Raw genomic sequence first — 25,723 nt, 5'->3', positions numbered from 1 at the left:
GGAGGAATGTTGTCCATGGGGTTGCGATGGGTCGGACACGACTTTGCAACTAACAACAAACTCTGAACAGTGTATTCTGAACAGCCTAAACAGATGGTCCCAACAGCAGTGAGAAACAGACTTATGATCGTTTCTCACACTTATGACCATTACAGCATCTCTTGGTCATGTCGCCCAAATTTGGGTGCTTAGCAATGGGTGACAGTTGCAGTGATTTCCCTTTTATGATTGTCTGACAAGCAAAGTCCATCATCGTCTTCACTGAATGACTCCATAATCCCTTGCAGGGTGGAGTCTGGGCAAACTGAATGGAGCTGTGTGTTACTGGCCGGATGCCATTCCCTGTTGCCAATGTGGAGTTTTATTCAGCAGATAGATTCTCATTGTGCCCAGAGAGAGAAATAATATCTGCCTCTACTTAGGATCGAACTCACAGCCCTCCTGATGGTGAGGTGAGAGCTCCACCTCTAGGCCACTGCACCCCCTCCTTGACAAGCAAAGTCCATGGGGAAGCAAAATTCACTTAACAACCATGTTGTGAACGTTCCAAGTATCATGTAGAATTAAATCAGAGTCCAAGGCAAAACGATCCTTAAAATTCCAATTTAATAAATCAGGCATCTTGGCACTATGCTATGAACTTAGTATAGTTGATGGGAGGGGGGAATAGACAGGAGTAGGATTGTGGAATGTATTGTTTTCATTCTTTGCTAGAAGCCAAGGTCATCTTTTGTCTCCGCACCTTTACACCTGACCGGAAGCAGTTGGGTGGAGATGCCAGCGTAGAAGAAGAAGATTGGACCATGTGATGGATTGTGGGTGTGGGGACAAGATCATGAACTTTTAACTGGGTGGGATTCTGATGTCATTTCCAGAATTGGGATTAACACAGATGTGCCTAAGATGCTTTATTAAATTGGAACTTTAAGGATCGTTTTTGCCTTGGACTCTGATTTAATTCTACATGATACTTGGAACGCTGACACATATTACTAATTTAACAACAGTCTAGCATAGCCACAGAAATTTTGGGGTCCACTCTGGCTCTAAGCCAAGGACCATCTGTACCAAGAGGCTCCCGTCGAATCTGAGCCACCAGAATTTCGCTCCAAGACTGACCCCCAAAACCCAAGATGACCTTAAGCCAACATTAAGCCAACATTAAGCCAAGGAAATGATTGGGGACATGCAACCTGCCCAGGAAAACAGGTTCCTCCATTTCTTCCTTTTCTTTCGGTCTGCCTGAACTGATTGGGTCAAAATAGGACTGCCAACCTAATTCTGCTTCCTTTGGGGGGGGAGGCGGGGGGGGGGAAAGGAACCAGGATCGGACCAAGCAATACCTGCACTTTGGAGAATGAATATTCGGGTTGGGGGAACCCGTCGCCCTGGCACTGCAGCTTCACGTCGTCTCCTTCCTTGATGACTTTTGGCGAATCCAAGGCAAACTGCACATTTTCGGTATAATCTACAGGGGTGGAGGGTGAAAGTCGGAAATAGGATTACTCGGGAGCCGCAGTGAAAATTTAAGCATTCTAGGAATTGTAACGCAAGAAGGTTATTATTGGAGAGTGAATGCGTGTGTGTGGATGCAGGCAGGAACTTAGTTAGCAACGGATTTGTTTAGCGACCACTTGCCCTGACGTCAGTAACGAAAAAAGTAACTTTGCAACGAACCCACCAAGGGATGGATGATGTGTAGAACTGCAGATCCTTAAAGAAATATGGCTCAATCTCAGCAATTTTAAAGAGGGGTGGACTCCAACTCCCAGAATTCCCCAGCCAGCATTCAAAGGAGAGGGAAAGGAAGATCAAAAGGACTGTCGCCAATTCATTTAATGGCTGCTTCACTTAATGACCAGGTAAGCAGTCTTAATTTGGGTAGCTAAACTAGGTCTCACTTTCTCTCTGTCTTTCTCATTCTCTTTTTCTCTCTCTCTCCTTCTCTCTCTTGCTCTCTCTGTGTCTTTCTCTTTCTCTCTTTTCTCTCTCTCTCTCTTTTTTTTCTCTCTCTCTCTTTTTCTGTTTCTCTCTTTCTCTCTCTCTTTCTCTTTCGCTCTCTCTCTTTCTCTTTTTCTCTCTCTTTCTCTGTGTCTTTCCCTTTCTCTCTTTCTCTCTCTTTCTCTTTTTTCTCTCTTTCTCTTTCTCTCTCTTTCTCTATGTCTTTCTCTTTCTGTCTTTCTCTCTCTTTTTCTCTCTTTCTCTCTCTCTCTCATTTCTCTCTCTTTCAGCTGCAAGGCAGCTGAATCAACGGCGGCAAAATAACACACCGAGTTCATCAACCAGACCTCAGGAAACACAAATCCTGGCTGACGCATCTACTTTTATCAAACATCTTTACCCGTTTCTACTTTCATCCCCACGAAAAACAAACATTTGAAAAGCCCACAAAGAATCCGGTCCTTTGAAAGAAAACAGCATAAAAGATAACAAGATAGCAGTAAAAGTAAAAACCAAAAGTCAGATATTTTATGATTCTGCTTTCGCCAACTTGGGCATTCGCTCGGGAAGGGGGTTTGCATTTCAACTGGCGGAATTCCTAGCAAGCAGATTCATGGCTAAAAATTCAAAAAAAAAAATTATTACCGGTTCTGTGGGCGTGGCTTGGTGGGCGTGGCAGAGCTTGGCAGGTGTGGCTTGGCAGGTACAGCTTTGGTGGGCATGACAGGGGAAGGATACTGCAAAATCCCCATTCCCTCCCCACTCCAGGGGAAGGATACTGTAAAATATCCATCTCCTCTCCACTCCTTGGGAAGGATACTGCAAAATCTCCATTCCCCTCCCCACTCCAGGGAAGGATACTGTAAAATCTCCATTCCCTCCCCACTCCAGGGGAAGGATACTGCAAAATCCCCATCTCCTCCCGATCAGCTGGGACTTGGCAGGCAGAGAATAAATGGTGGCAGGGCCAATCAGAGGCTGACTCTATAAACTGCTTTGAGAGGGCTGTAAAGCACTGTGAAGCAGTATATAAAATGCTATTGCTCTTCCTTTTTCTTTCTTTCCTTCTTTCTTTCTAATTCTTTCCTTCCTTCCTTCCTTCCTTCCTTCCTTCCTTCCTTCCTTCCTTCCTTCCTTCCTTCCTTCCTTCCTTTCCTTCCTTCCTTCCTTCCTTCTCTCCGTTCCATGGTGCACAGTGGTTAGAATGCAGCATTGCAGACTAACTCTGCCCACAGCCAGCAGTTCAATCCTGACCAGCTCAAGATTGACTCAAAACTTCCATCCTTCCAAGGTGGGTAAAATGAGGACCCAAAATTGTTGGGGGGGGGGCAAGAGGCTGACTCTGTAAACCGCTTAGAGAGGGCTGTAAGTCGAAGTGCTATCGTTAACCTGTCTCACTTAGGGACAGAAATGTTGGGGTGAATTGCGGCCGCAAATCGAGGACTATCTGTATTCTGAAAACCCCACAGTCAGATAGTAGCCAGAGAGGGGGCTATTTTCAATTCTGTGATTTATGTTCACTGCCCTCCTCCTGAAAAGCTTTGGGGGGGAGGGCAGGGACTACAGGAGAACAAAATCAAGAGCCCCCCTACCCCCCGCCCCCCACTTACAATGCAAGGTGAGATTGAAAGGTTGCGATTCCTCCGTGCTGACTACCCCGTTTGGCATCTTGTAGCTGAGTTTGCATTGGAAAACGGAGTTTTTATCTGCTTTTTTGGGACGCATGTAGAGTACGCTGGATCTGGAATATAGTCCCGAGGCTTCCTTCACCGTCTTCACCACCTCGTAGAGCTCTGGGAAGGAAAGACAACACGACGAAGATGAGATTCGCAACAGATAACGTCCACTGTTTCAAATGTGTGTAGGCTGGAGGTGGGGTTTTTGTTGGTTCCCCCCCCCCCGGTCAGGGTTCCAAAAAGCATCCAAAAGTAAATCAGAGTCCGAGGCAAAGAATTGCCCAAAGTTCCAATTGATTAAGAGAGCCACGTTGGCACATCTGGGAAAGCCCGAATCTGAAAGCTTCCCGGTTTTCCCCACCCAGTTGAAAGTTTAATATCTTGCCCCCCACACCCACAAGCCCATCCCATGGTCCAATCTTCCACTGCCATGCTGGCAGCTTCCACCCATCTATCTGTCCCTCCATCTCTCTCTCTCTCTCTCTCTCTCTCTTCATTTACATCGGTCTGTCTGTCCCTCCATCTCTCTCTGTCTCTCTCTCTGTCTCTCTCTCTTCATTTACATCTGTCTATCTGTCCCTCCATCTCTCTCTCGCTCTCTCTCTCCATTTACATCTGTCTATCTGTCCCTCCATCTCTCTCTCTCTCTCTCTTCATTTACATCGGTCTGTCTGTCCCTCCATCTCTCTCTCTCTCTCTTCATTTACATCTGTCTATCTGTCCCTCCATCTCTCTCTCTCTCTCTTCATTTACATCTGTCTATCTGTCCCTCCATCTCTCTCTCTCTCTCTTCATTTACATCTGTCTATCTGTCCCTCCATCTCTCTCTCTCTCTCTTCATTTACATCTGTCTATCTGTCCCTCCATCTCTCTCTCTCTTCATTTACATCTGTCTATCTGTCCCTCCATCTCGCTCTCTCTCTCTCCATTTACATCTGTCTATCTGTCCCTCCATCTCTCTCTCGCTCTCTCTCTCTCCATTTACATCTGTCTATCTGTCCCTCCATCTCTCTCTCTCTCTCTTCATTTACATCTGTCTATCTGTCCCTCCATCTCTCTCTCTCTCTCTTCATTTACATCTGTCTATCTGTCCCTCCATCTCTCTCTCGCTCTCTCTCTCTCCATTTACATCTGTCTATCTGTCCCTCCATCTCTCTCTCTCTCTCTCTTCATTTACATCTGTCTATCTGTCCCTCCATCTCTCTCTCGCTCTCTCTCTCTCCATTTACATCTGTCTATCTGTCCCTCCATCTCTCTCTCTCTCTCTCTCTCTCTCTTCATTTACATCTGTCTATCTGTCCCTTCATCTCTCTCTTGCTCTCTCTCTCTTCATTTACAGGTCTGTCTGTCCCTCCATCTCTCTCTATCTGTCTCTCTCTCTCTCTCTTCCCTCCTCTTTCTCTGCCAATTTTTCCTATTGCATGTCCAAGTTTAAAGGGTGTCTCTTTATGGGTCTGCCAATCCGAGACCCCTTGGGTGGGGGGGGAAATACCTGGCTGTCCCTCCTTCTATTCAATGAACAAAGAAAGAAACGGCTTCCTTACCTTTGTTGTGTTCGGTGGTAATATTCAGAAACTGCCCATCTTTGTACCAGCTGACGGTTGGCGCGGGGTAGCCATTTTTGCCCGTGCACACAGCTATCTGAGAAAGGACGGGGGGGGGGCTACTTAGAAAGGCCTTCACAAGCCCTGGGACCCCCTCCTGGGACCCTCCTCCCCGGCTCCAAAACGGTCTATGTAGCCGTTGTTTTCAACTCCACGCACCTGGGCGCATGCCACGCGCAGGAGCAAAGCACATGTGCCAAAGGCAGCATATTCATGCGTGGAAGGTGCGTACACATGCAACAAAAGTGAGCACATGCCCACGCTCACAGTGGCAAACTGGTTGTAAACCTAAGTGTATCCCCCCTAACCCCCAGCTGTCCTGGGACTTCCACAGTGGGTGTGTATGTGTGAAAAATCAAAACCTGCTATTCCATCAACAAAACTCTTGCTTTTTTTTATCCTCAATCTCGCGCTTATGATAACAGGGCAAAGCACTGACCACACAGCCCTGGCTTTTATCTTGAGTTTTCTGATCCCCCCCCCACTCACTCCCAAAGATGACCCTGAGGTTATATGCTCATCCTGTGTGAATGTACCCTGTTTCCCTGAACATAAAACCTTCCCGGAGAATAATATCAATAGCAATAGCAGTTAGACTTATATACCGCTTCATAGGGCTTTCAGCCCTCTCTAAGCGGTTTACAGAGTCGGCGTATCGCCCCCAACAACAATCCGGGTCCTCATTTTACCCACCTCGGAAGGATGGAAGGCTGAGTCAACCCTGAGCCGGTGAGATTTGAACTGCCGAACTGCAGTCAGCTGAAGTAGCCTGCAGTGCTGCATTTAACCACTGCGCCACCTCGGCTCTATAAGCTGAATCGGGCTTTGGAGCGCATGCGCTAAAATAACCCCCTCCCCGAAAATGAGCCCTCCCCAAAAATATTGCAACACAGCAGCAGACATGAGATGACCACGCAAGACCCCGTCTTATTTTCGGGGGGAAACACACGGTATTCATTCCACAAATAATTATAAACCATGATCTATTAGGTGAAGGCTAATGCAACCTCTGTCTCTTTTATGGAGGATTTGCAGCCCTCTGAACAGAATTGCTCAAAGATTTTCAAAATAGGCCATCGTTAGGGACGAAGAATCTTTAAAATCCCCTCTCCCCCGTCATAAATATCATCCAATTAAAAGCACAATGACTATATATGTAAACTTTTTTGTTCTGGTTTTTTTTTTTAAAAAAAGGAGGAGGAAGATATATGTCAAAATTAAATATGTATATTGAAAAGGAATTATAAATACCATCAACGTAAAATGGAGCTTGCTCAGAAGCTGAAATACACCCAGTAAATAAGATGAAGAGAGTGAAGTAGAGGTAAGGGAAGAAGAGAGGGATAGGAGAGAGGGCAGGGGGGGAGAGCCGAGGTGGCGCAGTGGTTAGGGTGCAGTACTACAGGCCACTTCAGCTGACTGTTATCTGCAGTTTCAGCGGTTCTAATCTCACCGGCTCAAGGTTGACTCAGCCTTCCATCCTTCCGAGGTGGGTAAAATGAGGACCCAGATTGTGTGGGGGCGATATGCTGACTCTGTAAACCGCTTAGAGAGGGCTGAAAGACCCATGAAGCGGTATATAAGTCTAACTGCTATTGCTAAGAGGAGGAGAGAAAGGAGGAGTGGAAAGGGGAGAGAGGAGAAGGAGAGAGGAAGAGGAAGTAGAGAACGGAGGGATGACGGAGGGAAGAAAGGAGGGAGGGAGGGGGAAGAGAGAGGGAGAAGAAAGTGATGGATACGGTGCAAATATGGTGTACGAAGAGCAGAAGAGCCAATAATTGTTTTTGGGAGTGGATGGTAAGACAAATTGGATGTAAACATTTAATAATACAATACAAACTTGGCTATATAATAGTATACATTTGATTATGTGTTATGAAAGTGAAAAAAATAAAAAAGGACTATTGTAAACAACCTCCCTTCATTTAAAGAGAGACAAACTCACCTCCAAAGCGACATCAGCAGTGACAGAGAGGGTCCCGGAGTTCTGCGTGAGTTCAGGGGGTTCGGGTGGATCTATAAAGAGAGCCAATCGGTCAGAGAGAGAGAGAGATCCAGAGAGCGGGGCAAAACAGGCGACCGGCTTGTTAGTTAACTCTCGGCATCCTGAGGTGGCGAAATTTCTCCCTCCGCTAAAATACAGATGTTCCTCCAGTTGTGACCGAAGCTGCAACCAAAACCTCCAATTGCAGAGCAAGATTGTTTAAGCCCTAAGGATTCCCCCCCGTGACTTGGCTCCACTCTTAGCTGATTAATCATCACCGCTGCCGTTTGTGTCTATTTATTTATTTTGTGGTTTTATTGTTTGCATTATTTTTTTTAAAAAAAAAATAGATTTAATCGTTTTACAAGTTTAGAGTTGTAAGTCACTTGGCTGTGTTGGGTGGAGGGAGGGAGGAAAGGGAAGGAAGGAAGGGCTACTGGCAGTAGGCAGAATTAGCCTGCAATGCTGCATTCTAACAGGAAGGAAGGAAGGAAGGAAGGAAGGAAGGAAGGAGGGAGGGAGGGAGGGAGGGAGGGAGGGAAGGAAGGAAGGAAGGAAGGAAGGAAGGAAGGAAGGAAGGAAGGAAGGAAGGAAGGAAGGAAGGAAGGAAGGAAGGAAGGAAGGAGTTTTGAACGAGGCTTCCCAAGGACCTGAAGCAAACTCCTTGTCCCGACCAAAAAACCCTTTTATTAACTGACAGTGAATTCTGCTCATTCACATCCAGCAAAGTCTTTCAAGGGAGGATTTACGGTCACAGACCTTATCTGGCTTGGGAGGATTTAGAGTCACAGACCTTATCTGGCTTGGAGAGCTGCCAGGCCGATATCTGCAGAACTTGGCAAGGAGTCTCGGAGAGTCACGAACCAATGAAGAGAACTAATTGTCTCCTGCAAACTCCACTCCCCTTTCGCTCCTCTTTTATTCCCTCTGGGAGGGGCCATTCATCGTCCACCCGTGGCCTTACTCCCTTGCTCCTTAGCTGTTTCCTTCGTCTGGCAACTCTGTGCATGCACACACTGGGAACAGGCTCCAGCTGTTCTTCTGCCTCACTGATGCCTGACTCTGAAGGCAGCTGATAAATGTCAGACAGCCTTGGCCTCATTTCTGCCTCCGACACAGAGCCCTCCTCAGAGCCTTCCCCAGACTCCAGGACTGGCCCAGGCTCCCCTGCGCATATGCTCCAGTTTTGGCACTCGATGCCGAAAAGGCTCGCCAACGCTCATCTAAACCAAACTGGCCCACTTTTCAAGATGGGTGGACTTCAACTCCCAGAATTCCCCAGCCGGCTGGCTGGGGAATTCTGGGAGTTGAAGTCCACCCATCTTAAAAGTGGGCCAGGTTGAGAACCAGAGCTCTAAATGCCCCCCCAGGCTGAGGTATACTTGCAAATCCAAATCTTTGGCTTGGCACAACATTATAAAACAAACCTTCCCATCAAAGAAAACACAAAAAACCAGCCAGGAAAAAGTAATAAACCAGAGCAGGGTTCCAGGAACTTAAGTTCAGCCATTGCTGTTTGGTCAAAGAATGGGAAATGATTGAGTGTTTTCCGTTTGTCAGCAATGAAGGTGTCGGGCAAACACAGCTGCTTCTGTTTGCGCCCGCTGAGTTTTTTGAAGCATCTCTCCGAATCCCATCAGGGAGCAAAAGCAAATGAAGCAAAGCGAGTGGGGAGAGGTGGGGATTGCTGCAGATGGGGAAGAGAGACAGCGTAGAATGGAGGTATGTGTGTGTGACTTTGGGCCAATCACCAGGAAACAGTGGGTTCTAGTCCTGCCTTAGGCATGAAAGCTGGCTGGGTGACTTTGAGCCAATCACCAGGAGACAGTGAGTTCTAGTCCCACCTTAGGCATGAATGACGGATGGAGACTTTGGGCCAATCACCAGGAGACAGTGAGTTCTAGTCCTGCCTTAGGCATGAAAGCTGGCTGGGTGACTTTGAGCCAATCACCAGGAGACAGTGAGTTCTAGTCCCACCTTAGGCATGAATGATGGATGGGAGACTTTGGGCCAATCACCAGGGGACAGTGAGTTCTAGTCCCACCTTAGGCATGAATGCCGGATGGGAGACTTTGGGCCAATCACTAGGAGACAGTGAATTCTAGTCCCGCCTTAGGCATGAATGCCGGATGGGAGACTTTGGGCCAATCACCAGGGGACAGTGAGTTCTAGTCCCACCTTAGGCATGAATGATGGATGGGAGACTTTGGGCCAATCACCAGGGGACAGTGAGTTCTAGTCCCACCTTAGGCATGAATGCCGGATGGGAGACTTTGGGCCAATCACCAGGGGACAGTGAGTTCTAGTCCCACCTTAGGCATGAATGATGGATGGGAGACTTTGGGCCAATCACCAGGGGACAGTGAGTTCTAGTCCCACCTTAGGCATGAATGCCGGATGGGAGACTTTGGGCCAATCACTAGGAGACAGTGAATTCTAGTCCCGCCTTAGGCATGAATGTAGGATGGGTGACTTTGAGCCAATCACCAGGGGACAGTGAGTTCTCGTCCCACCTTAGGCATGAATGACGGATGGAGACTTTGGGCCAATCACCAGGAGACAGTGAGTTCTAGTCCTACCTTAGGCATGAATGCCGGATGGGAGACTTTGAACCAATCACCAGGAGACAGTGAGTTCTAGTCCTGCCTTAGCATGAAAACTAGATGGGAGACTTTGGGCCAATCACCAGGAGACAGTGAGTTCTAGTCCTGCCTTAGCATGAAAACTAGATGGGAGACTTTGGGCCAATCACCAGGAGACAGTGAGTTCTAGTCCCACCTTAGGCATGAATGACGGATGGGAGACTTTGGGCCAATCACCAGGGGACAGTGAGTTCTAGTCCCACCTTAGGCATGAATGCCTGATGGGAGACTTTGGGCCCATCACTAGGAGACAGTGAATTCTAGTCCCGCCTTAGGCATGAATGGAGGATGGGTGACTTAGGGCAATCACCAGGAGAGACTGAATTCTAGTTCTATCTTAGGCACACAAGCCAGGTGGGAGACCTAGGGCCAATCACCAGGAGGCTGTGAGTTCTAGCTCCGCGTTAGGCATCAAAGCCAACTTGGGTGACTTTGGGCCAATTCCATTCTCTCTGCTCCACCCACCCCACAGGGTTGTTGTTGTTGTTGTTGTGGGGGAAAGATAAGGAAGGAGGGATATTAAATGTTTGCCACCTTGAGTTATTCATAAGAAATAATAACGGCGGGATAGAAACAACGAATATAGATTCTCTTACCGAAGACCTTGAGTTGGGTCCTCCCAGTGTCACTTCCGAAACCGCTGGTCACTTGGCAGGAGAACAACTTCTCGTCATTCACGTCGATGGCAGTGATGACCAGGCTGTTGTTGGCATCCATGAAGACCCGTTCCGTATACTCCGTTCCTCTGTCCACCCCCACCTTGCCCTTGTCGTTGTAGGCCACACGCAGCTGCTTGCTCTTCGTCTTGTCCATCTGGAAGTTTGACACACGGACGTGTTTATGGGTTCCTCCCACCTCTGCTCCTACAGAGGTGGACTTCATCCGTGGCCACTCCCGTGCCCTCTTCCCCTTGGCAAACCCACAATACTCACAGTGAACCATTCCACCAGGGGGTAATCCTGCTCTTCCACCCCCGTGTAAGGGCAGAAAATGGGCACCTGCTGGCCCATAACCACCTCCATCTCGGCTACCATAGACACCTGGACCTTCGCCTGGCATCCTGCAGGGGAGAAGAAAAGGGCCATCAGAAGGACTCAACAAACATCAGAAGGCCCCAGAAGACCAAGAAAGTCCTCTAGAACAGTGTTTCTCAACCTTGGCAACTTGAAGATGTCCGGACTTCAACTCCCAGAATTCCCCAGCCAGCATCCGCTGGCTGGGGGATTCTGGGAGTTGAAGTCCAGACATCTTCAAGTTGCCAAGGTTGAGAAACACTGCTCTAGAAGTGCCGCTCAAGGTCCAGCTCTGGTTGGCATGAAGGCCTTCCAGATATCTTATGATGGGATCACCAACTGCTTCCTAATTATGCTTGGTCCCTGCTTCTTCCCTCCCACTCTTCAGATGACCAGGTTGGGCTCTGAGGCAGCCAGCAGCTGTTGTGGCCCACCGTTGTGGCAGCAGAGTCGGAAAGTGAGGAGGTTGGGGAAGAACATGGGCTAGTCCTGGGGGCTGAGGAAAGCTCAGACGAGGGCTCTGCGTCGGAGGCAGAGAGCGAGGTAGACTGCAGTGAGGCAGAGGAACAGCTGGAGCCTGTTCCCAGCGTGCAGATGCGCAGAGCTGCCAGAAGACAAGAACAGCTAAGAAAGGAGGGTCGACTTGGGAGTAAAGCCACACCTTGGAGTTGATTGGCCCCTCCCATAGGACACAAAGGGGAAACAAATGGGGAGGGGGCTTTTGCAGGAAACAATTTGTCCCTTTGGTCGTTTCTACCGGCCAATGCCGGCTGTCGACCACACGGAGGAGGAGGGTCTTCTCTGTGGCTGCTCCGGCCCTCTGGAACCATCTCCCCGTGGAGATTCGGACCCTCGCCACCCTTCAGGCCTTCCGTATAGCCGTTAAGACCTGGCTGTCCCAGCAGGCCTGGGGTTGTTGAGTTCCACCCCTACTCGAATTGGTTGTGCTTGTTGTGTTTTTTAAATTGTCTGTATTGTTGTCTTATTTTTTGTCTTACTTTTTTGTATTTGTTCCCCTCCACTTTTGTTCAGCCGCCCTGAGTCCCTTTGGGAATAGGGCGGCATACAAGTCGAATAAATCCAAATCCTAAATCCAATCCAAGAGTGGAAAGTTCTGTTTGTGACTATAAGAGAATCTGTGCCAAGTTTTGCCTTGCTCTGCGTTTGGAAACTAGTTATCTGGCCGTTCTCCAAGCGAGATAAGGTTCGTCTTGATAAATATTCCTCTGAAAGACTGTTTTGCCAAGCCTTGCGGACTTGCGAATGAAAGGAATTCACAGTCATGTAAATAAAAGAGGTTTTCTTGGGACCAAAATTTTGCTTCTTGCTTTCTATGGAAGCGTAGGTCAGAAGGGCATCCAAGCAAGACCACGGTTGACTAACTTGGCCCTTCTGTCTAATTTGGGTCAAGCTTTCAACGCTGTTGCCTTAGGAATTTTTCAGGCAATTACAACCTTAGAAAGCTACCTCACTGCGGTGGTTACTACAATCCAAAAAAGTTTGGATCAGGAGGAGCAAAAGCAGAAGATCTGAATTGCAATTCCCCCGTAAGTCCTTGACGTATGACGATATTTGGGACCAGAATTTCTGTTGCGAAGCACAGACGGTTGTTAAGTGAGTCCTGCCCGATTTTATGGCCTTTTTTTTGGGTCATGGTTATTAAGAGAATCACTGCAGTTGAATCATAATAATAATTGGTTTTGCTGGTCAGATGTCATTTGGGAAGGTCACAAATGATGCTGATACAACCAGGGACGTGCAGTCAGGGGAGGCGGGGCCTCACCAGTGTCATGAGGAAAAGAAAAGAATAATTAAAATAATTAAAAAGGCTCAGGTATTTGCTGCTAGACTCCAGAGTCACAGTGGATGACTCTGAGACTGCTTAGTGCTAACTGCAGCGGGAGGCGAGAGAACTATGGGCCTCCTTTGCATAAGGAATTTTTCGCCTTTTAACCCTTGCTCAGAGTTAAGCAAGGGTTAAAAGGCGAAAAAATCCTTATGCAAAGGAGGCACGTGATTCTCCCGCCTCCTGATCTGGGAGCAGCAAATCGTGCCTAAGTTGCTTTTTTATTTAATTTTTTTGAATCATACAGCCCATAAATATATGGCAGTTACCAATCGCCTGGATTTTTGATTACTGTGACCGTGGGGATTCTGCGACCGTCGTAAGTGTGAGAACCAGTTCTCATTTCCCCCCACCCCCGAAGTTATTGCAATATCAAATGGTCACTAAACAAAGAGTTATAAGATGAGGACTAGCCGTAATGAACCACTGACAGTCTCTATAGATCAGTGTTTCTCAAGCGTGGCCCCTTTAAGATGGGTGGACTTCAATTCCCAGAATTCCCCAGCCAGCCATGCTGGGAGTTGAAGTCGGGGAGTTGAATTCTGGGAGTTGAAGTCCACCGCATTTAAAATGGCCAAAGTTGACAAAAAGGTGCTCTAAATTCTGCGTATATCGAAAGTAGATGGTGAGGCCTGTCATTCCTCACCGAGATGGCAAGACTGTCCATTTTTTTCCCGTTGAAAAAGAAAAGTTCCCTTTTTGTTCTGCTAAGTTTCGGACTCGCCGCCAATTCACTGCCAAGCATGCAAACTGCCCCCGTTTCGTGTCCTCCCTTGGCTGTCGGCACATTGCAGCTGAAAAGCCTTCCCAGGTTTTGTAGCTGGAGAGTAACCTCAGCTTCTTTTCCTTCAGCCTTGCTAAAAATATCCAACATCCCTGCTCCAAAGGCCCGTCCCAGTTAAAGAACACAGAAATCCCTAAATGGGAAATGCACATCATTTCATTTTGCATTTCGTTTGCCACAGAAAACAATGTCGGGTTCTCCATTCAAAGGGCTGGCGCACGCCGCCAAAACCCTGGAAGATTTTTCAGCTCGCACAAATCAAGCGGCCCAACTTTTGGGGCTGCGCCCAGCGGTAGCCACTGCTCGGTTTGCAAACTTGTCGGAAACGGGGACATAGTGAAGGGCGGGACAAATTTAAATTAAATTGAAACGACGAGATTCGATGAATTGCAATTTACTCCGTGGGTGGGTAGTAGGCCGACTTGCGGCCTAGCGCAGATGATCTGACCAATCCGGTCCCTGTTCTGGCTTAGGAAGTTTGGAGAGATCTGTTCACTTTTTGTTTTCCAAGCTGCTGGATCCAACAAGGAAAGATCACTAGGTTCTCACCAAAATCTAGCCTGATATCCCTTGCAAAAGGCCAGGTTCGTCAATGAGACTAGCGGTCTGTCTATGCAGGTCGAGGCACCAGCTGCTTGTAAAAGGCATGCAGTGTCTGTCTGTCTGTCTATCTTCCATTATCCATCAATCCATTCCTCTATCATACACCCATCCATCCATTGCTCTCTCCCCATCCATCCATCATCTATCATTTACCTATTTACTATTATCTCTCTCTCTCTATCTGCAATATCATCCATCCATTCCTCTTTCATTCATCCATCTGCCATTCATCCACTATAATCTATCTATCTATCTATCTATCTATCTATCTATCTATCTATCTATCTATCTATCTATCTATCTATCTATCTATCTATCTGATCCTTTATCCATTCATCCATTCCTCTATCATCCATCCATCCGCCATCCATTTTTCTCTCCCTCTCTCTCCCTCTCCCCATCTATCATTTACTATGGTATTTACTATTATCTATCTATGTATCTATGCATCTATGTATCTATGTATCTATCTATCATCTATCTATCTATCTATCTGCAGTATCATCCATCCATCCCTCTTTCATTCATCCATCTGCCATCCAGCCACCCATCCATTGCTCTCTATCTATCTATCATTTACCTATTTACTATTATCTATCTATCTATCTATCTATCTATCTATCTATCTATCTATCTATCTATCTTTCTGATCCATTATCCATCCATCCATTCCTGTATCATCCATCCATCTGCCATCCAGCCACCCATCCATTGTTATCTATCTATGTATCTACCTACCTACCATATCTACCTACCTACCATATCTATCTATCTATCTATCTATCTATCTATCTATCTATCTATCTATCATCTACCTACCTACCTACCTACCTACCTACCTACCTACCAACCAACCTACCTACCATATCTATCTGTCTGTCTGTCTGTCTGTCTGTCTGTCTGTCTGTCTGTCTGTCTGTCTGTCTATCTATCTATCTATCTATCTATCTATCTATCTATCTATCTATCTTCTATCACAAGCTCTTGGACCGGAGACCACAAAGAAATCCCAAAATGTAGGTGAACCTGGGAAGACAAGGCAGCCCCCCCCCCCTAAAAGAAAACAATGCCAAGTCCATGGGTCTCTCTAGAAAATCAGGAGAAATTGTGTTGGACTGCAAAGAAATGACTTGTTTTGTAGCCTCCTAGTTGCCCAAGGAAACTATGGCTACTGTTTTTAACTGTGCTTTTAACTGTGTTTTTAAATTTGTTTTTGTTTTTTAATGGGTGGTTTTTAATTGTGTCAGGTTTTTGTACTATTTTATGATGTTATTTGTAAGCTACTCAGGGTCAGTTAGGTGAGATGGGTGGTATAGAAACTAGATAGGTAGGTAGGTATTAGATATTGGGATATTAGATAGATATTAACGTTCAGCCAAGGCCTGGTGCTGTAAAACTTTCCAGCCACAATTTCTAGATTTTCACTTTTAAGGGCTTGAAAAGAAAAGGGGAAAAAAGCTCTTAATTTTAGCCATGCTAAAAATGACATCCAAACTAACGGGGCAGCGAAAGATGGACTTGCTTGGCAGTTCTATTAAAATCTTCCCTTCTTGACGGTGGAAATAGGCAGGATCCTGTACAGTGACAAGTATTCCCGAAGTGCTTTGAAGGCAGAGGGTACAATCCAGCACCGCGAGAGAAAGAAACTTCTGTCTTTTTCCCTTCTGGATGTGGTAAACCACAGCCCAGCCAACAGCCTTTCCCTTTCTCCTACTTACAGTGTCAAACAGTTATTATATGCCCCTGGCCCCTCTTAAGGCAATCTTGAATAAATATGGGCTGGGATGGAGGGGCGGGTGGGGGGGGGGGCAGGAGAGAAATAAAGCAGCTCTTTGCCTCTGCAAAAGGGGGGGGGCGAGAGGGGGGGGAGGCGATCCAGGATATGAAAGGCCCCCACAGCAGCCGAGCAAGGAGCAGCTGCTTGAGATTCCAGGCTGGCACTCAGGGCTTTGTTCCCAGATAAATCCCTCCAAATTGGGGTGGGTGGAAAGGGAGGGGGGGCTGAGAAGAGAGGAGGAGGAGGAGGAGGAGGGGCTGCTTTCATCTCTCTCCCCCCCCCTCCCCGTTGGAGAGCAGGAAGGGGAATTCTTGCAAGGCAAGGTGCCCAGAAACTCCTCAGTGCCAGGGAAGCAGCTGGCAAAGTGGACTGTAGGGGGGGGGAGGAAAGAAGGAAGATAGTGAAAGAAAGAGAGGAGGAGAAAATAGAGAAAAGAAAAAGAAAGACAAGAGAAAAGAAGAGGAGAGAGAGAGAGAAAGAAAGAAAGAGAATGAATGAAAGGAAGGAAGGAAGAAAACGAAGGAAAGAATAGAGAGGAAGAAAAATAGAAAAAATAAAGAGAAAGAGAAGAAAGAGAAAGGAAAAGAAAGGGGAAAAGGGTGGAGGAAGGAAGGGGGAAGGAAGGGAGAGAGGGAAGGAGGAATGGAAGAAAGGAAGGTGAGGAAGAGAAGGAGGAAGGAAGAAGGGAGGAACAAAGGAAGGAGAGGGAAGGAGGGAGGCGGAAAGAATGAAGAGAGGAAGGAGGGGGAAAGGAAGAAAGAGAGGAGGGAGGGAATGAAGGAAGGTGAGGGAGGAAGAGAGGAGGGAAGGAGAGAAGGATGGAGGAATAAAGGAAGGAACAAAGGAAGGGGAGGGAAGGAGGGAGGGAGGGGGAAAGAAGGGAGGAAGAAGGGAGAAGGAAGAAAGAGAGAAAAGGAAGGAAGGAATGAAGGAAGGAAGGAGACGGAAGGAGGGAGGCGGAAAGAATGAAGGGAGGAAGGAGAGGGAAAGGAAAGAGAGGAGGGGGGAATGAAGGAAGGTGAGGGAGGAAGAAAGGAAGGAAGGAGAGAGGGATGGAGGAATAAAGGAAGGAACAAAGGAAGGGGAGGGAAGGAGGGAAGGGGAAAGAAGGGAGGAAGGAGGGAGAAGGAAGAGAGAAAAGGAAAGAAGGAAGGAAGGAAGGAAGGAAGGAAGGAAAGAAGGAAGGAAGGGAGGGAGGGAGGGAGGGAGGGAGGAAGGAGAGGGAGGGAGGGATGGCTCAGGAATTCTGGGAGTTGAAGTCCACAAGTCATAAAAGAGCCATTGTTCCCACCCCTGGATTAAAACATCAGCAGACTTACTTTACTTTCCACCCAAACTATCGCAAGACCTCCGAAGGAAGGTGAGAAGAGAGAATTGCATTAAAACCTTCCAGCCCTGAAAGACCAGGGAGGCCAAATTAAAACACGTTTCTTCCCAGCGTTACTCAAATCGGAGCCACCTCTGAGGATCTTAATACGCCAAGAGGCCCTGCGGCAAAGATGTGTAAGCGGCTGAGCTACCCGGTGAAAGATTTTAGTTGCAAATATTCCCGCACAGCCTTCCCATCCCGAGGACTTTCTTTGGACGTGTCACGACGAGTTTGTGGGTCAACCCCAGTAACTTCAAGTGGACTTCAACTCCCAGAATTCCCCAGCCAGACATTTTGCTGAGTTGAGAAATGTTATTTCTACAGCATTTTGACTTGAAAAGAAGAAAAGTTTTAGTTGCAAGTTATTCTTTCTCATTTTTTATCTTCTTGGACTTATTTTCAGGGAATTTTTTTTCCTACCGTAGTGGGTCTCAAATCTCAGCCACTTTTAAGATGGGTAGACTTCAACTCCCAGAATTCCCCAGTCAGCCATGCTGGCTGGGGAATTCTGGGAGCTGAAATTTACCAGTTGTTGAGGTAGCGAAATTCTCTTTTTATTCTGACTTGAAGAAAGATTTTAGTTGCAAATATTGTCTCTCTGTATGTGTTTGTGTGTGTGTGTGTGTGTGTGTGTTCTTCTATTTCAGCGTGCCTCAAAACCTCAACAATCTGAAAATGGCTGGACTTGGCTGGCTGGGGAATTCTGGGAGTTGAAGTCCAGCGGTGGCTGCGATCAAGGAACCTGATTGCATTTTGATTTAAGAGAGAGGAAGGGCACGGTTTGAAGCATTCAAGGTTGCTGCTAAAAACAGCTTCCTTGTGAGAATTTTAGTTTGTGTTCTGACATCCTGTGTTTGAGATAGATAAACTCTCTAGGCAAAACATTTTGGTGGGGGGGGGGGGGGAGGGAGGGTATGTTGTGGGCCTGTTCCCAGCTCTCTTTTATAAAGATCCTAATAGAATTGAATGGAGTAGAGTAGAAATATGGAATAGAAGAGAAGAGATGAGAAGAGTAGAATAGAGAATAGAGGACAGAAAATAGAATAGAATAGAATAAGGAATAGAATAGAATAGAATGGAATAGGAAAGAAGAGAAGAGATGAAAAGAGCAGAATAGAGAATAGAGGGCAGAGGGCAGAAAATAGAATAGAATAGAATAAGGAATAGAATAGGAAAGAATAGAATGGAATGGAATAGGAAAGAAAAGAAGAGAAGAGATGAGAAGAGTAGAATAGAGAATAGAGGGCAGAAAATAGAATAGGATGGAATGGAATAGGTTAGGAAAGAATAGAAGAGAAGGGAAGAGAAGAGAGTAGGGAATAGAATTAGGAATAAGAATAAGAATAAGAATAGAATAGAATAAATAGAATAAATAGAATAGAATAAATAGAATAGAATAAATAGAATAGAATAGAATAGAATAAAACAGAATAGAATAGAATTCTTTATTGGGCAAGTGTGATTGGACACACAAGGAATTTGTCTTCGGTGCAGATGCTCTCAGTCTCCATAAAGAAAAATAAAATAAAATACATTCATCAAGAATCATAAGATACAACACTTAGTGATAGTCATGGGTTACTAATAAGCAATCAAATCATACTAGGAAACAAAACATAAACTGTAAAGATACAAGCAACATGGTCACAGTCATAAGTGGGAAGAGATAGACACGAGGAAGGATGAGAAGAAGAATAGTAACGCAGTCTTAGTAGATAATTTGACAGTGTTGTGGGAATTAGTTGTTTAGCAGAGTGATGGCGTTTGGGGGAAAAACTCTCCTTGTGTCTAGTTGTTCTGGTGTGCAGTGCCCTATTGCATCGTTTTGAGGGTAGGAGAGTTGAAACCATTTATGTCAGGATGCGAGGGGTCTGTAGTTATTTTCACAGCCCTCTTTTTGACTCGGGCAGTGAACAGGTCTTCGATGGAAGGCAGGTTGGTAACCATTGTTTTTTCTGCAGTTCTAATTATCCATTGAAGTCTGTGTCTCTCCTGTTGCGTTGCTTCAATTCTAATCCTGTCCCAAAATATGATTCTCCCAACGTGATCAGATAAAAAATTGCTTTCTGCCAATCCAGGATAAAGCATCTTTTATTTATATCTACCAGTAGTCCTTGAGTTACAACAGTACTGTTAGGGACTGTTGCAAAACTACAACGGCACTATAAAATGTGACATTACGGCTGTGGCAGCATCCCCAGGATCAAAATTCGGACACGGAGCAAACTGACTGATATTTAAGATGTAGTTGCAATATCCCGGGTTTATGAGATTTCAAGAACCAGAGGACGTTGGTCACGAGAAAGAAGGAAAAAAATAAAATAAAAACATGCAACCTGGCCAGAGGTTCTCGGCAGAAGAGGAAAATTGCGTAAAAGAAGGAATTGAAAAAAAATAAACGCTTGAAGATTAAGACACGCTGAATGCAAAAAAAAAACCGAGGCCTCGAAGCCTGTAGCCAGGGAATTCTGGGAGTTAATGGCCTCATATCTTACAGTTGCTGTGCTTGAGGAAAACACTGCTCCAAGCCATGTAGATTCAGACCCAGAAGGATGCCATGCATTCCATAGGGCCTCCCACCCCTTAAGCCTTTTTCCTTCCTTTAGATGCAAGAAGCCTCTTCTTCCTGAACGCTTTCAAATGGAGGGCTATTCTCACTGCGTAGAAGCTGGCCGGAGGCTTCAGAACTCAAGGGACAGTTTTTGAACTTCCCCGGCCGCAAGCTTTGGGCAAGGAAATGATAACCAGGAGCAGCTGCTCAAAATTTGATTTTCCTAGCTCCAGATCTGGAGGAGAGGACAAAGAGAAGGAGGGTAGAGACACGCAGGAGGAGGACAAAGGATGGAGGAGAAGGAGTGGGAAAGGGGAAGCAGGGGAGAGAGAGGAAGAGGAGGAGGAGGAGGAGGAGGAGGAGGAGGAGGAGGAGGAGGAGGAGGAGGAATGAAGGACAAGGGATGGAGGAGAAGGAGTGGAAAAGGGGAAGCAGGGGAGAGAGAGGAGGAGGAGGAGGAGAGATGAAGGACAAGGGATGGAGGAGAAGGAGTGGAAAAGGGGAAGCAGGGGAGAGAGAGAGAGAGAGGAGGAGGAGGAGGAGGAGGAGAGATGAAGGACAAGGGATGGAGGAGAAGGAGTGGAAAAGGGGAAGCAGGGGAGAGAGAGGAGGAGGAGGAGGAGGAGGAGGAGAGATGAAGGACAAAGGATGGAGGAGAAGGAGTGGAAAAGGGGAAGCAGGGGAGAGAGAGGAGGAGGAGGAGGAGGAGGAGGAGGAGGAGGAGAGATGAAGGACAAAGGATGGAGGAGAAGGAGTGGAAAAGGGGAAGCAGGGGAGAGAGAGGAGGAGGAGGAGAGATGAAGGACAAGGGATGGAGGAGAAGGAGTGGAAAAGGGGAAGCAGGGGAGAGAGGAGGAGGAGGAGGAGGAGAGATGAAGGACAAGGGATGGAGGAGAAGGAGTGGAAAAGGGGAAGCAGGGGAGAGAGAGGAGGAGGAGGAGGAGGAGGAGATGAAGGACAAGGGATGGAGGAGAAGGAGTGGAAAAGGGGAAGCAGGGGAGAGAGAGGAGGAGGAGGAGGAGGAGGAGGAGAGATGAAGGACAAGGGATGGAGGAGAAGGAGTGGAAAAGGGGAAGCAGGGGAGAGAGGAGGAGGAGGAGGAGGAGAGATGAAGGACAAAGGATGGAGGAGAAGGAGTGGAAAAGGGGAAGCAGGGGAGAGAGGGGAGGAGGAGGAAGAGGAGGGATGGACAAGGGATGGAGGAGAAGGGATGGAGAAGGAGAAGGATGGGAAAGGAGAAAGGGAGAAAGCGGAGAAGAGATGTAGGATGGCAAAGGAGAAAAGGGGGGAGGAGGAAGAAGAAGGGGAAGGAGGAGAAGAGGAAGAGGAGGAAGAAGAAGAAGAGGAGGAGGAGGAGGAGGAGGAGGAGGAGGAGGAGGAGGAGTCGAGTAGTACTTGGATGGATGGATGGATGGATGGATGGATGGATGGATGGGCGGGCGGGCGGGCGGGCGGGCGGGCGGGCAGGCAGGCAGGCAGGCAGGCAGACCCAGAAAGAAGAAACATGAGCACAAACACACAAAATAAAGAATTATTTTGCAAACTAACTCTTAACAGGGACTTAACAAAACGAAACAGTCCAGGTTTCTCCAGCCCCCCCCAAGGATTTGTGGCTTAAGCTAGGCTTCTTAAGGCACGAAAGAGAAGGTCTTATTCTACAACAACCCCCCCCCCACCCCCAATGGAAAATGCACAAAGGCGGTTGTGGAAATGTTGCAATTATGCGATGCAGTATGTGCCTCCGGGGCACCAGCCTCGGTTTCTCCCCCCCCCCCACTGAGCGCATCTAAATTGTATGCAGATGAGGTTAATTATGCATAAACAGCTGCAGGTTAGCCAGCTTTAAGGCTTTTTTGCTAATGTGGCGGTCGAAGCTGATCCCAGGCTGCTGGAGTGGACGGCTACCATAAATTTAATGAAACCAACAACAAGCACATGTGCCATCTGAAACTGTCAAAGCCAGACCCAGAGCCAAGATCCGCTCTTTGAAGGGTTTTCTCAGTGGCCACAAAACTAGCATGTGTAGTTGAATTAAACGTCCTGTTTCTTTCTAAAACTTCTCTTGGGTTTATCCATAGTTGGCCAACTGGGGGTCAAAAAAGCTCAATAAATCGTGTGCCATGGGTGCGTGTCGCACATTGGGAGTTGTGACCCATACTTTGAGTGACAGGGAGCCACAGCAGAGGGATGAAAGAGCCACATGTGGCCACGGGTTGCTGACCCTTGGTCCATAATATCAGAGGCCTGCACTTCATCAAAAAAAAGACGCAGCTGTAATAAAGTTTGGAAACTGCCAAAGGATTCTTATTTTTTGCAGTGAAAAAAATCTAGAGTGATTTCTCCCCCCCCAAAAAAAAAAATTGTAGAAAGGCTTGTTGTAAGAAGCCATTATATGTCCATTTCAGCCCTATTAATTGATGCAAAACAGACTGCCTTCTTTGGCTGGATGCACAGAATAGATATGCTAACCAGAAGACCGTAGCAATTTCTAAGCGCTATCCAAGTCTCTTTCCATCAGAGTCCATAGTGCTTCCTCTTGCCCCAACCTCCACATAATGGGATTTAAACCAAGAATAACGATGCTAGATTAATAATTAGCAATAGCAATAGCAGTTAGACTTATATACCGCTTCATAGGGCTTTCAGCCCTCTCTAAGCGGTTTACAGAGTCAGCAGGTCAGCGGAGCCAAGCAGGCGCAGTGGTTAAATGCAGCACTGCAGGCTACTGCTAGATCAGCAGGTCAGCGGTTCAAATCTCACCGGCTCAGGGTTGACTCAGCCTTCCATCCTTCCGAGGTGGGTAAAATGAGGACCCAGATTGTTGGGGGCAATATGCTGACTCTCTGTAAACCGCTTAGAGAGGCCTGATGGTATATAAGTCTACTGCTATTGCTATTGCTATTGCTATATCGCCCCCAACAACAATCCGGGTCCTCATTTCACCCACCTCGGAAGGATGGAAGGCTGAGTCAACCTTGAGCCGGTGAGATTAGAACCGCTGAACTGCAGATAACAGTCAGCTGAAGTGGCCTGCAGTACTGCACCCTAACCACTGCGCCACCTCGGCTCCTAAAAGGTCCTTCCAAAACTTCACGTGGCTTGCAGGGAAATGTGCTTTCAGGTAATAGCAATAGCTGGTTGAACTTGGAAGCTAAGTAGGTTAGGATCCGTTTGACGTTTGGATGGGAGATTATCGGGAAAAATTGGTGGCAGAAGTTAAACTGGAAAATAACTGGAAAGCCAGCCTGGTGTAGTGGTGAAGGGGCAAGCGTTAGAAACCAGGAGACTGGGAATTGTAGACTTTGGACATGGTGGTGACTTTGGGCCAATCACCAGGAGATGGAGAGTTCTAGTTCTACCTTGGCTATGAAAGCCAGCTGGGTGACTTTGGGCCAATCACCAGGAAGTGGTGAGTTCTAGTCCCACTTTAGGCCCAAAAACTGGTTTGTGATTTTGGGCCAATCACGAGGAGATGGAGAGTTCTAGTCCTGCCTTGGCTATGAAAGCCAGCTGGGTGACTTTGGCCCAATCACCAGGAGATTGTGAGTTCTAGTCCCGTCTTAAACATGAAAAGCAGCTGGGTGACTTTGGCCCAATCACCAGGAGATTGTGAGTTCTAGTCCCGTCTTAAACATGAAAGGCAGCTGGGTGACTATGGGCCAATCACCAGGAGATTGTGAGTTCTAGTCCCACCTTAAACATGAAAGGAAGCTGGGTGACTATGGGCCGATCACCAGGAGGTGGTAAGTTCTAGTCCTGCCTTGGCTATGAAAGCCAGCTGGCTGACTATGGCCCAATCACCAGGAGATTGTGAGTTCTAGTCCCGTCTTAAACATGAAAAGCAGCTGGGTGACTTTGGCCCAATCACCAGGAGATTGTGAGTTCTAGTCCCGTCTTAAACATGAAAGGCAGCTGGGTGACTATGGGCCAATCACCAGGAGATTGTGAGTTCTAGTCCCACCTTAAACATGAAAGGAAGCTGGGTGACTATGGGCCGATCACCAGGAGGTGGTAAGTTCTAGTCCTGCCTTGGCTATGAAAGCCAGCTGGCTGACTATGGCCCAATCACCAGGAGATTGTGAGTTCTAGTCCCGTCTTAAACATGAAAAGCAGCTGGGTGACTTTGGCCCAATCACCAGGAGATTGTGAGTTCTAGTCCCGTCTTAAACATGAAAGGCAGCTGGGTGACTATGGGCCAATCACCAGGAGATTGTGAGTTCTAGTCCTGCCTTAGGCATGAAAGCCGGCTGGGTGACTTTGGCCCAGTCACCAGGAGATGGTGAGTTCTAGTGCCACCTTAACATGAAAGCCAACTGGGTGACTTAGTGCCAGTCCCCTCTCTTAGCCCAATCCACCACACTGGGTGGTTGTTGTTATGGGGGAAATAGGAGGAGAAAAGAATATTAGGTATGTTTGCCGAGGTGACGCAGTGGTTAGGGTGCAGTACTGCAGGCCACTTCAGCTGACTGTTATCTGCAGTTCAGCGGTTCAAATCTCACCGGCTCAAGGTTGACTCAGCCTTCCATCCTTCCGAGGTGGGTGAAATGAGGACCCAGATTGTGGGGGCGATATGCTGACTCTGTAAACCGCTTAGAGAGGGCTGAAAGGTATATAAGTTGAACTGCTATTGCTATTGCCATCTTGAGTTATATATAAAGTCCTCAAGGTTGGAAAAAAATATATCTAAAAAATAAACTTTTAAAAAATGGTAACTCCGGAGCACCTAAGCCTAAAGCACGATTTGAAACCCGGCCAGGGTTTTTTCTGCTGCCCTCCTTTCATCTCCTCCAGAAGGAGAAGACACATCAACAGCTCAACCTATAATAACTGTAGCTTCAAAAGAGATCTTGAAGTACGGAAACCCAACTCCACCCGGATCCTTGAAACCTCTGGGCTAAAGATAGATTTTCATTGGCGTGAATATTTGGAAAGCTCTCTGAATCCAAGGTTCTGCATTGTGAATATTCAGAACCAAGGCCAAAAAGTGGGTTTTCGTTTTTTTTAGGATTCTTCCTATCTTCCTTTGCAGGGTTGTGTCCTAAATTGGGTTGTTGTTGTTGTTGTTGTTTTTGCATCTTGGCAACTTTAAGATGTGTGGACATCAAACTCCCAGAATTCCCCACTTATGCCCTAAATCAGTGATGGCTAACCTTGTCCTCGCGTACCGAAATCGTGTGCGTGCATGCGACAGTGCGTGCCCACGCTCATAATACAATGTGCCCCCACCCCCGGGCATGCGCGCACGACACTCTCCCCCCCACCGCACTCCCCCATATGTGTTGTGTGCGCATGCCCAGGGGGCGGGGCATATTGCATTATGGGCATTATGGGTGTGGGCACACACACACACACACACACTGTCACGTGCACACAAGCGATTTCGGCCACGGCAGGACACAAAGGTTAGCCATCACTGTCCTAGACCAGGGGCCGGCAAAGGTAAACACTCAAAGAGCCATTTGGACCTGTTTCCCATGGAAATGAAAACACCGGGAGCCACAAAGGTCCTAACCGGAAGCCCCCCGTTCAATTCTGGAGCCGACCGGAAGTTCAGTTCCCCCACCGTAGAGTCTCCTCCTAGCGCGGCGTACTTTTTCCCTCTACCTGTCATAACCGAAAGCCCTATCAATTGTGGAGACAACTGGAAAACCCTCCCCTTGCCATAGAGTCTTCTCCTGGCGCACTCTGCTTCCCCCCCCCCCCCGGGAAGCTCCTCTCAAAATTTTGGCGCCGACCGGTGACGGAGCCACAGCAGAGGGAGGAAAGAGCCACATGCGGCTCCGGAGCCGCAGTTTGCTGACCCCTGTAAGGGCGCCCTCCACTGTATGAAATCTGGACGCGAAAATGCAGCCATCGCAACGGCGAACGCGCTCTTCGGGCGACCCCTGTGGAAAGTTTGACTTGGAAAGAATGAGCTGGCAGTCTCTCTCGCA

General features: G+C 47.4%; 1 protein-coding gene across 1 annotated transcript in view; it reads right to left on the bottom strand.

Annotated features, from left to right (window-relative positions):
- Window positions 1-1,343: 1,343 nt before the first annotated feature.
- Window positions 1,344-25,723, bottom strand: part of LOC148042907 (basal cell adhesion molecule-like) — a gene marked incomplete at its 3' end in the record, with an annotated part of 60,045 nt that continues 35,665 nt past the window's right edge. Inside the window, 6 exon segments of the mRNA XM_087727169.1 lie at window positions 1,344-1,468; window positions 3,552-3,734; window positions 5,162-5,258; window positions 7,167-7,237; window positions 10,444-10,660; window positions 10,780-10,907. Of these exon segments, the coding sequence (XP_087583295.1) occupies window positions 1,344-1,468; window positions 3,552-3,734; window positions 5,162-5,258; window positions 7,167-7,237; window positions 10,444-10,660; window positions 10,780-10,907 (821 nt within the window).

Source organism: Thamnophis sirtalis, unplaced genomic scaffold (assembly GCF_051295495.1).
Source record: "Thamnophis sirtalis isolate CommonGarterSnake01/CBP01778 unplaced genomic scaffold, rThaSir2_p1.2 scaffold_13, whole genome shotgun sequence".
In the NCBI taxonomy this organism is placed as follows: Eukaryota; Metazoa; Chordata; class Lepidosauria; order Squamata; family Natricidae; genus Thamnophis; species Thamnophis sirtalis.
This window is presented reverse-complemented; position numbering and strand designations above follow the sequence as displayed.